Here is a 10794-nt window from a genome sequence, read left to right on the forward strand (position 1 = left end):
CACCCCAAAACAAATATCCATTCCCATTAGCATTAGTGTTTACTCCCATTCCTCCCTTCCCCCCCCCCCCCCCGCCCCAAGAACTGCTAATCTACGGTGTGTTTTCATAATCAGGGTATTTCACACTAGTGGACACATGACATGTTTCAGCAAGTTTCATCCTTGTCGCTGGAGTGAGACTTCTTTTCGATGGATGGATAATATTCTGCTCTAGGGATCTACCATAGTTTGCTTATCTATCTGTGGATACACATCTGCATTATTTACACCCTTTGATGGGCTGGAGCTATAGCACAGCGGGTAGGGCATTCGCCTTGCATGCGGACAACCTGGGTTCGATTCTTCCGTCCCTCTTGGTGAGCCTGGCAAGCTACTGTGAGTATTCCGCCTGCACGGCAGAGCCTGGCAAGCTACTCGTGGCATATTCGATATGCCAAAAACAGTAACAAGTCTCACAATGGAGATGTTACTGGTGCCCACTTGAGCAAATCGATGAACAATTAGAGGACAGTGACACCCTTTTACTGCTCGTGTGCATATGAATGTGCTAATAATTTGTTTTTAATTTGAGCAGGGATAGATCCAGGAATGGAATTGCTTGGTCAGAAATTCTGTTAAACGTTTTCTTTTCTCCCTTCCTCTCTTTTGTTGTGATAAGTTACGGCCATCCCTGTGATTGTGGTGTGGGCACACCTAGATACAGTTAGACGAGAGATGGCACCCTGCCTGCTGCTGCAGTCGCCTTGCACATGGGGGCAGTGCTTGGGATGGAAATTTGATCTCATGACTGCAAAGCAGGTGTTCTCTCACAGCTATCCAGGGACCCCGTTGATTGTAGCTTTCAGGGAAAAAAAAACTGATGTTTTTCTCTGATACACGGTAATATTTTAATGTGCTCTTTTGGGGAATTTGTTTTGTGTGTGTGTTTTTGAGTCACAGCCAGTGGTGCTCAGGACTTATTCCTGGTGGTGCTTGGGGGACCTTGTGGGATGCCCGGTGTGGAACCCAGTTTGGCTGCGTGCAAGGCAAGTGTCCTTTCCTCTGTACTGTCACTCTGGCCCCTATAAGTGCTATTTTAAAATATGAAAATTGGGGGCTGGAGCAATAGCACAGTGGGTAGAGCATTTGCCTTGCATGCGGTCAACCCGGGTTCGATTCCCAGCATCTCATATGGTCCCCTGAGCACTGCCAGGGGTAATCCCTGAGTGCAGAGTCAGGAGTAACCCCTTTGCATCATCAGGTGTGACCCCCCCAAAAAAGTAAAATATGAAAATAAATTTTTAAAAAATTTTAACCAACCTTTGTTTGTGTTTTCGGCCACACTCAGCTGAGCTCAGGGCTTACTCCTGTCAGGGCTTGGGGAACTATACAGGGTGCCAAGGATCAAACCTGAAAGTGCCCTACTCATGGTACTTTCTCTCTGGTCCCTCCAGCCCATTTTCAACTTAAAAAAATTGATATTATGGGACCCAGCTGAAATCTACAACATTGCACTTTCAAAATGGATCTATTGCTTGATAAATTTTCAAACACCCACCACCCCATTCCCTGTCTCCCCTCCCATTTGGTTTCCTATGGCTACAAACATTTCCTATAACCCATCCCTCTTTAAAGTAAAAATGTTGAGATGGATAATGTAGTTTCCTTGATGGAAACCCTTTGCTTGTTGTAGGTTTGGAAGGGCTGGCAAACATTTTCTGTAAAAGAAATGGAAATGTTTTAGGACATATTGACCAAATAGTCTGTGTTGCAAGAACTCAAGTTTGTTGTAGGTCTTACATAAACAAATGTGGAGAACCTGGCAGGCTACTGAAAGTATCCTGCCCGCACGGCAGAGTCTGGCAAACTCCCCGTGGCGTATTCAATATGCCAAAAACCAGTAACAATGACAGGTCTCATTCTCCTGACCCTGAAAGAGCCTCGAATGTGGCACTTTCTAAAATCTCAGGGCTAGGACAAAGGAGACATTACTGGTGCCTGCTTGAGGAAATCGATGAACAACAGGATGACAGTGATACCGTTTCAGTAAAACTTTATTTAGAAACAAGGTAGGAGGAGACTCCAAGTCCAAGATAGGCTACCATGAACAACTTCTCAGATTTTTCCAAAACCTGCTGAGTCTGGAACTCGAGATGGGACAAGGAACCCACTTTCAGAGGACTCATTTGGCTGATTTGGGTGCCACTCCGTGGTGAAACTGGTCTGTAGCTATTTCTCAACCTTGGCTACACAGAAGAACTGGACCCATCCACCCCACTGACATAAGATTCTAAGGTTGGGACTCAGGCTCAGTTACCTATAAGGTTCCCTTCATTGTGATGTGCACTCCAGCTCCTGTCACCAAAACTTATAGGACTACTAGAGTCTCTTTTCTCCTCAAAGCATCTTTTTTAGCAGAAATAAACAGAGCTCAAACATTCCACTCTTACACTTTTTTTTACCACCAAACAAAACCTACATACCAAGGAACCCCAAACTAAAAACAGGAAAGAACTTATCAAACTATACATGGTAGCATTAAATCACGAACAGTGTGATTAACTATTAACGGACGACAAAGTTGCGAAACACATTACTTAAAACCTGAAAACAAGCAAAACTGGCCAAATCAATGTAACTGGACGGAGGGAACTTGCTGAAAGGCGTTGGGAGCATAGCGCCCCTAGGGCCTCTGGTTGCTCAGGCTGGAGATGACCATAATGTGGGCCACGACGATACTGGCAGGTGTACCAGTGATCCTAACCAGCCTCAGAGAACTGCCTTCCATCAGCGGGAAGATCTTGACCCGGGCACCGGATTTGCGGCGGATCTCGCTAATATTGGCTCCCTGGAGGCCGATGACGCCGCCAATAAAATCGTTGGGGATCATGAGCTCGTGGATGATCTCCATCGGTGGTTCCCTGACACTCCCGCTGGATCCGGCCGGCTGCCCCACCACGGGCCAGCTGAAGGGAAGCATGGCAGGTAGCACGCAGCTGGAACTCGGCTGTGGCGGCGGTGGCGGGGGCTGCCCCAGCAGGTAGGGCACAGGGTGCGGGTAGCCCACGGCCTGGGGGTTGCTCCCGGCGTAGGGGTAAGGATTGCCCCCAGCATAATGGATGCCTCTGGTGGAGGGGTCACCCCCGACATAGGAGATGCCCCCGGCATAGGGGATGCCTCCAGCATAGGGGTCACCCCTGGAATAGGCGTTGCCCACGGCATAGGGATCACCCCTGGCGTAGGGGTCGCCCCCGGCGTAGGGGTCGCCCCTAGCGTAGGCGTCGCCCCCAGCGTAGGCGTCGCCCCTGGCGTAGGGGTCGCCCCCGGTATGGGGGTGGCCCGTGGCACCGGGGTCATCCACGGTGTAGGAGTTGCCCCCGGAGCAGGAGTAGCCCCTGGCATAGAGGCGGCCCCCCGTGTAGGTAGAGCCTTCAGCGACCTGGCTGTGGTCATCCGCAGGGAGAGCCGGGCCCAGTGTGGGCTGGTTGGCAAGGGCTGGGCCTCGCTCCTGCAGGGTCTCGATGAGCGTCTCCAGCAGCTTCTGGCAGATCAGCTTCATGCACTCGCTCACGCAGTGTGGCCAGCCCGTCATGGACAGCTCGCTGTCACCGGGCGGCATGCTGCCGGACACGTGCACCTGGGTCCTGGTGCGAGCGCAGATATCCCTGACTCTGGAGCCTCCCTCTCCAAGCAGCAAGATGCAGTGTGCGGCCGGCACCCTCAGCAGCAGGGTGACGATGGGCTGCGGGCCCTCGGTGAGCGACAGTGTGCTGCAGATGTCGTCATAGATCTTATCGATGACCACGATCAAGGCCTTGAAGATGACGTCGCTGCTACCGCTCAGCGTGAGGTTGCGCTCGTACCAGTTGTCACTGGACATAGTGACCTGAGCTCCGCTCACTACCTGGAGGTGCCTTGCAAACTCCCTCTCCTGGCCCACGTGTCTCCAGCTGCCTGGGCCGTGCACGGACAGCCGGACGGTGAGGTTGGCCTGGACTCCGGTTGCCATTCCTCGCAGGCTACTGTCCATGGTGACCGGCTCAGCGTTCACCAGAGTCTCGCATGCGCAGTTGCACAGGCGGGTAGCGAAGGGCGTTGCGGTCCAACCGCCAACTACGGGAGCCCAGGAGAGTGAGGCCCAGGGGAAGTGGCGGTGTGGGCAGTCGCAGGAGCTGAACAGTCACAGACTGGTGGAGTTGTCGAGCGTCACAGGCTCGGGTCCAGGCTCGCTCAGGAACGTAGCACGTCTCACCAGTCGTGGTACAGCAGGTACGAACACTGGCGTCGTCCTAGCAGGCACACATCACAGATACTGACAGACGTCGTATCATAGCGGCATGTGTGCGCAGGCGCGGGTAACGTCCTAGCCCAACGTGCGTTCTCCCAGCAAACGTGCGTTAGAGGTGTGCGTCACAAGTGCGCGACGCAGATGTGGACATCGTCCTAGAAGGCATACGTCACAGGCGTGGACTCACGTGGTGTCATGACGGCCTTGCGTCGTGGGCGTAACCGTACGTGGTGTCGTAGCGGCCGTGCGTTGTGGGCGTAGCTGTACGTGGTGTCGTAGCGGCCGTGCATCGCGGGCGTAGCTGCACGTGGTGTCATGGCGGTCATGTGTCACTGTGTAGACGTCCGTGGTGTCGTGGCGGCCGTGCGCTGCGGGCACAGATGTTAAGTGGTACCCATCTTGGGAGCTGAGGGCGCCGAGTGGGCCAGGAGGCGTTAGCATCCTTGCGCTGCGGGCACAGATGTTAAGTGGTACCCATCTTGGGAGCTGAGGGCGCCGAGTGGGCCAGGAGGCGTTAGCATCCTTGAGCTGCAACCTCGCCGCAACATAAGATTTTAAAGTCAACGCTTGTGCTGAGTGAAGTTAGAGGGAGAGGGACAGACCCAATGCAGCAAGGAATAACAAAGGTTCAAAGGCGGTAGGAATGCGAGAGCAGGAGGAGAACTGGCGTTCTATAGGAAACGAGCTCCTGGGATAGAACAGGGATAGGAACGCTATGACAGTGGTGGTGGGAATTGCCACTCTGGAGAAGGGGGGGGGTACTGAAAGGTTGTAAAGCGTCCTTGAAGGTATGTGATGAATAGTCCTGTAAACCACAGTGCCTAGATGGGGGGAAATAGGGGGTCTGCCATGGACGCAGGCTGGGTTGTGGGAGGGAAACTGGGGACACTGGTGAAGGGACTGGTGTTGGAACCTTGTATGCGTGCAACTCAGTCATGAATAACTGTGATTCACGGTGCCTCTATTAAAAAGAAAGAAAGGTAAAGGACATCAAGGCACCCTCGAACCCTTCAACTCCCCCTCCCGCATTCTCCTGTGGAGTGTGTTTGAGATGGCTTGGTGATTGCTCAATTTTGAGCTTTTCACTACTAATTGACACATTTTAGCTATTCAGTTCTTTCTTTTCTTTTCTTTCTTTTCTTTTCTTTCTTTCTTGTGATTGTCTTTGGCATTAGTGTTACACAGCTTACTTTAGTTAAGATGATGCAGAAATTTATTCTACCCATGCAGATTGGAATGACTAATTTTGGTAAGCTACAACAACAAATTAAAGTGCTTCAGGGGCTCCACTTGTGAAAATTAGAGCTTGAGGAGCAGGAGAGACTGCTAATGAAAGGCCCACAAGGTAGGTTAAAAGCTGCAGTAGGCAGCTTTCATGGAGGGAGCAAGCAGAAAGAGGACACGTTTAACATCACTGTCCTCCCGCTCATAGATTTGCTCGAGCGGGCACCAGTAATGTCTCGATTGTGAGACTTGTTGTTGTGTTTGGCATATCGAATACGCCACGGGGAGCTTGCCAGGCTCTGCCGTGTGGGCGGGATACTCTAGGTAGCTTGCCCGTCTCTACCAGAGGGATGGAGGAATCAAATCCGGGTCGGCCACGTGCAAGGTAAACGCCCTACTGGCAGGATACAGTGCACGAAGTCCCAGCGAAGGGACACAGGGGACAGGGTCCAGCTGCAGTTTTAGACTAGGAACACTGTCTAGGGAACCCTGGGGCGAGCAGACAGTAGGGGACAGCATTCAGGGTGTCATCCCCTGGACCAGGCATGGAGGGACAGATGAGTTACATCAAACACAGGAAAAAGGAGATGCAGGGGGTGGAGCTATAGCACAGCGGGTAGGGTGTTTGCCTTGCACGCAGCAGACCCGGGTTCGATTCCCAGCATCCCATATGGTCCCCCGAGCACCGCCAGGAGTAATTCCTGAGTGCATGAGACAGGAGTAACCGCTGTGCATTGCTGGGTGTGACCCAAAAACAGAGAAAAAAAAGAATACAGGCCGTCCAGTTTGCAGTGGAGACCCACACCAGCCTGCCTGCGCAGGGAGGCACACACACAGGGCTGGCTGGCCCCAGTGGGCAGAAGGGGCTGCTCTGTTCCACGAGCTCCGGCAGCCGGCCGGGTGCCAGCAGCACCTTTTACTTCAACAGCACCTTCAACAGCACCTTGTACTTCAACAGCACCTTCACAAAGGGGTAGTGTGGTTTAAATGGAAGTTTTCCATTTTAATGATTATAGTTTCTAAAAGTCACTTATAACTTAAGTGCTTTCATTGCCAGCTAATGATGCATGTAAATAGTGCTGGAAGGAAGGGCACTTAAGAAACAATAAACCAGCCTCTTCTGTTGTTGCTAAAGGAGATTTTTCTCTTTGGGGACAGCCCTTGAAGTTGGAATCCTGGGAGGCACAAAGGCAGCAGTAGCCCAGCTGCTTAGGATGGTGGACCCGGGAAAGGGGAAAATGAAGTGTGCGTTGGGGGAAGCAGCCCGCCTTTGGGGAAAGACTCGCACTAAGTCTCTAGGAAAACAAGCGTTCTGTTAGAATTGCGATCTGCTCAGTGCGGTCTGAGCCTGGTAAGAATCTGGATGGGAGAAACATGCTGAAAGGAGACTATAGACCAAACATGATTGTCAGCCATTGCCTCTTTTGCAAACCACAACACCCAATAAAAGAGAGATAGAACAAAAGGGAATGCCCTGCCACAGAGGCAGGGTGGGATGGGGGGGGATGGGGGGTGGGAGGGATACTGGGATCATTGGGGGCGGAGAATGGGCACTGGTGGAGGGATGGGTATTTGATCATTGTATAATTGAAACCCAAGCACAAAAATGTGTAAGTCTACAACTGTACCTCATGATGTCTCACTAATAAAAAAAATATGTAAAAAAAATTTTTAAAAAAAGAATCTGGATAAAGGGTCTTGTGAAATAATGAGTGAGGAATCTGCTGAAGTAATGGGAAAGCTGGAGCTAGGGATGGTTTCCTGAGCGCTGCTGGTAGATGTTTCAGTGAATTTGTAACTGTGGCCACACAGGTAAGCCTGGCTAAGGAGAAACTGCTTCAGGGATGTGCTCTACCACCCGGGAAACAGTGGGGTGAATGGTGGCGTTCCCCGGCAGTGTAAACCCTCTGGCAGTCAGGCGATACTTTCACTCGATTGCTATTTGGATTGAGCAGAAGTGAAAGGGACTCATTGTTTTCTATTTTCTCTGTATTGGGGCTCTGGGGGAAAATCTCCCACTCCTGGGCTGGAGCGATAGCACAGCGGGGAGGGCGTTTGCTTTGCACGAGGCCGACCCGGGTTCGATTCCCAGCATCCCATATGGTCCCCCAAGCACTGCCAGGAGTAATTCCTGAGTGCAGAGCCAGGAGTAACCCCTATGCATGGCCAGGTATGACCCAAAAAGAAGAAAAAAAATCTGCCGCTCCTTGGCATTCTTTCTGGCCTGGACCAGTCAACAGAACAGTATCAAGCTAGCAGAGGACAAATCAGTTTAGTAGTATAACTATAGAAAAATTTGCATGGTTGTAAATTTCATTTACTTACTTACTTGGAGGCCTCCCAAATAATGCTCCGGGGCCTGAGGACCCCACCAGCAATTCTCAGCAAAGTGAGCAGGTGGTTCAATGTAACGGCAGAGGATGTGCTGGTGCTTAGGTCCTGTGGTACTAGACATTACCTAGGCCACCCCTGTGATGCTCTGGGTACCACCCGGGTAATGGCTGAGGCCGTTCACTGGCTTTCGGGCTGACTGTGGCAGTTCTTAGGAGAACCATGACATGTTGAGTCAAAGCCATGTTGGTTGCATGCTAGGCATGTACCATAACTGCTGCACCAACTCCCTGATCCTGTGGTGATAAATTTTTAAAGTAAAATTAAGCAGACCTGAAATATTTTTTTAAAGTTTTATGTGTATATTTTTTTAATTGAATCACCGTGACCGTTACAAAGTTATTCATGATTGGCTTTTAAGTCACATAATGTCCCCACACCCTTTCCTTCACCAGTGTACATTTCCCGCCACCAACAGTCCCCAGTTACCCTCCCCCTCCGTCCCCGAGCCTGCCTCAATGGCAGACACTTTTCTTCCTGTCTTTTTGCTTGTAGGCACTGTGGTTTGCAATACTGATACTGAAAGGTTATCAGATGTATCAGTTTCCCTCCTTTCAGGACTCAGTTCTTATCTAGAGTGATCGTTTCCAACTATCCTTGTCATAGTGGCCTCTTCTCTGTCTTAACTGCGCTTCCCCACAACTTTTGGCAAGTTTTAGACCTCAAATCTTTAAGCTGTGTTGAGAGACCTGGGATTACCAAAGATGGGGGTAGGGGGATAGGGGAGTGGGTGGGGTGGGGTGGGAGGGAGTTTAACTTCACCTGCTGAGGTGGGGATGACCTTATCTTTACTCTGAGCAGAAAGATGAGTTTTTTTTATTTATTTATTTTAATTTTTATTAGTGAAACACCATGAGGTACAGGTGTAGACTTACAAATTTTTGTGCTTGGGTTTCAGTTATACAATGATCAAGTACCCATCCCTTCACCAGTGCCCATTTCCCACCACCACGGGTCCCAGTATCCCTCCCAGCCCCCCATCCTCCCCATCCCACCCTGCCTCTGTGGCAGGGCATTCCCTTTTGTTCACTCTCTCCTTTTGGGTGTTGTGGTTTACAAAAGAGGTCTTGAGTGGCAATCAAGTTTGGGCTATAGTCTACTTTCAGCATGCATCTCCCATCCTGGGAGGATCCTTCCAACACCCTTGATTTGGTGCTCCCTTCTCTATCTGAGCTCCCTTTTCCCCTAGCATGTGTGGCTGGCCTCCAAGCCATGGAGTGAACCTCCTAGTACTTATCTCGGCCATTCTTGGGTGTTAGTCTCCTATTTTGTTACTTTATGTTCCCCAGATGAATGCAGTCTTTCTATGTCTATCCCTCTCTTTCTGACTCATTTCGCTTAACATGATACTTTCCATGTAGTTCCACTTGTATGTAAATTTCATGACTTCATCTTTTCTAACAGCTGCATAGTACTCCATTATGTAAATGTACCAAAGTTTCTTTAACCATTCATTTGTTCTCGGGCACTCAGGTGTACGGAGAACATGTTTACATAAACCTATGCTTGGATGACTAACTCCCCAATGGACGTTTTTCTAGGTCGTGAAAGGGGTGTCACTCTGCCATGCTGGGGTCTTAGGACTGGCCAGAGAGCCAGCCATGGGAGCCCCCCTCACTCTGCCCGGTAGCGGGGGAGGGGACAGCCTTTTGAGGGATAGTGAGCATGCAGAGCTGAAAAAAAAAACACGCACTCCAGGAGACTCTGCAAGGAGAAGACTGGGTTTATTGCAAGCAGTGTCAGATTTATATACCTCAAACAACAGGGATCAAACTTTTCATGGGGGTTCCCAGCACGCATTTACACTAAGGCTTAATAGGATGTTTATGATCCTTCCTTCTTTGTTGGGGTTCCTGTTTGCTCAATTGTCCCCTAGTGCCACGGAGCTGACTGGATGTCATAGCTGGCTGCCAGAGGGGAGGGGAGAGGGGAGGGGAGGGGAGGGGGAGGGGGAGGGAAGGGCAGAGGGGCCCCTGCCAGGAAATCAAAAAGGGAAGCAATGGGGGCGGGGATACTTACCGCTGGTCCTGTTCAGGCCAAGCCTCTGGGGGCTCCATCTTCACCCCTAGTTGCTCCCCAATTGTTCCTTGAAAAGTCCCACAACTGGGGAGCAATGATCACAAACACGAAAAGAGCAAAAGAACGAGACAAAGAAAAGAACATTTGCTCAGTCTCTGGGTCCTACTGCTATTCTGAACTGAACATAATGTGCATTTTTGTTTTTGGACCACATCTAGCGGTGCTCAAGACATGACTCATGATGGGGCTCAGGGAACTATATGAGGCCCCAGGAATTGAACCCGCGTCTGCTGAGTACAAGGAAAGTACCTTCCTGCTTTCCTGCGTACTATCTCTCTGGCCCCTAGGATTTTTTTTTTAGTTGAATCACAGTGAAATACACAGTTACAAAGTTGTTCATGATTGGGTATCAGTCATGAACTGATGTTCCAACACCGACCCTTCCACCAGTGTACATTTCCCACCGCCAATGTCCCCATTTTCCCTCCTGCCACCACTACCCCACCCCCACCTCTATGGCAGGCACACTTCTCTCTCTCTCTCTCTCTCTCTCTCTCTCATTCGCTGATAATTGGGGGGGGAGGGGCACACCCAGTGGTGCTTAGGACTTGTTCTTGGCTGTGTATTCAGGGGTCACCCTGGCTCATATGGGGTGCGGGGGAATGTACCCAGGTAGGCCTTGGGCAAGGCAGGTGCCCTACCCACTGAACTACCTCTCCAGCCCTTTATTCCAGTCTTTGAAAAGGAGTTTTTTGACGTTAAGATTGTTTTCCAGCCTCTGACTTTGACCCTTTGTACACCCTGACTGTTCTAGGCAGCAGAAAGTTGGTCTCAGTTCTATGACCCATTTTGCCACTCTGTCTCTTGATTGGAGAGTTCAGGACATTGATGTT

The 10794-nt window shown here is 50.6% G+C and overlaps 1 protein-coding gene across 1 annotated transcript; it reads right to left on the reverse strand.

Annotated features, from left to right (window-relative positions):
* Positions 1 to 2662: 2662 nt before the first annotated feature.
* LOC130039294 (poly(rC)-binding protein 1-like) lies at positions 2663 to 4009 on the reverse strand. Its single transcript, XM_056131139.1, has one exon. The coding sequence runs from the start codon at positions 4007 to 4009 to the stop codon at positions 2663 to 2665; it is 1347 nt and encodes a 448-aa protein (XP_055987114.1).
* Between the last annotated feature and the right edge of the window lie 6785 nt (positions 4010 to 10794).

Source organism: Sorex fumeus, unplaced genomic scaffold, assembly GCF_029834395.1.
Source record: "Sorex fumeus unplaced genomic scaffold, SorFum_2.1 ptg000086l, whole genome shotgun sequence".
Taxonomy (NCBI): Eukaryota; Metazoa; Chordata; class Mammalia; order Eulipotyphla; family Soricidae; genus Sorex; species Sorex fumeus.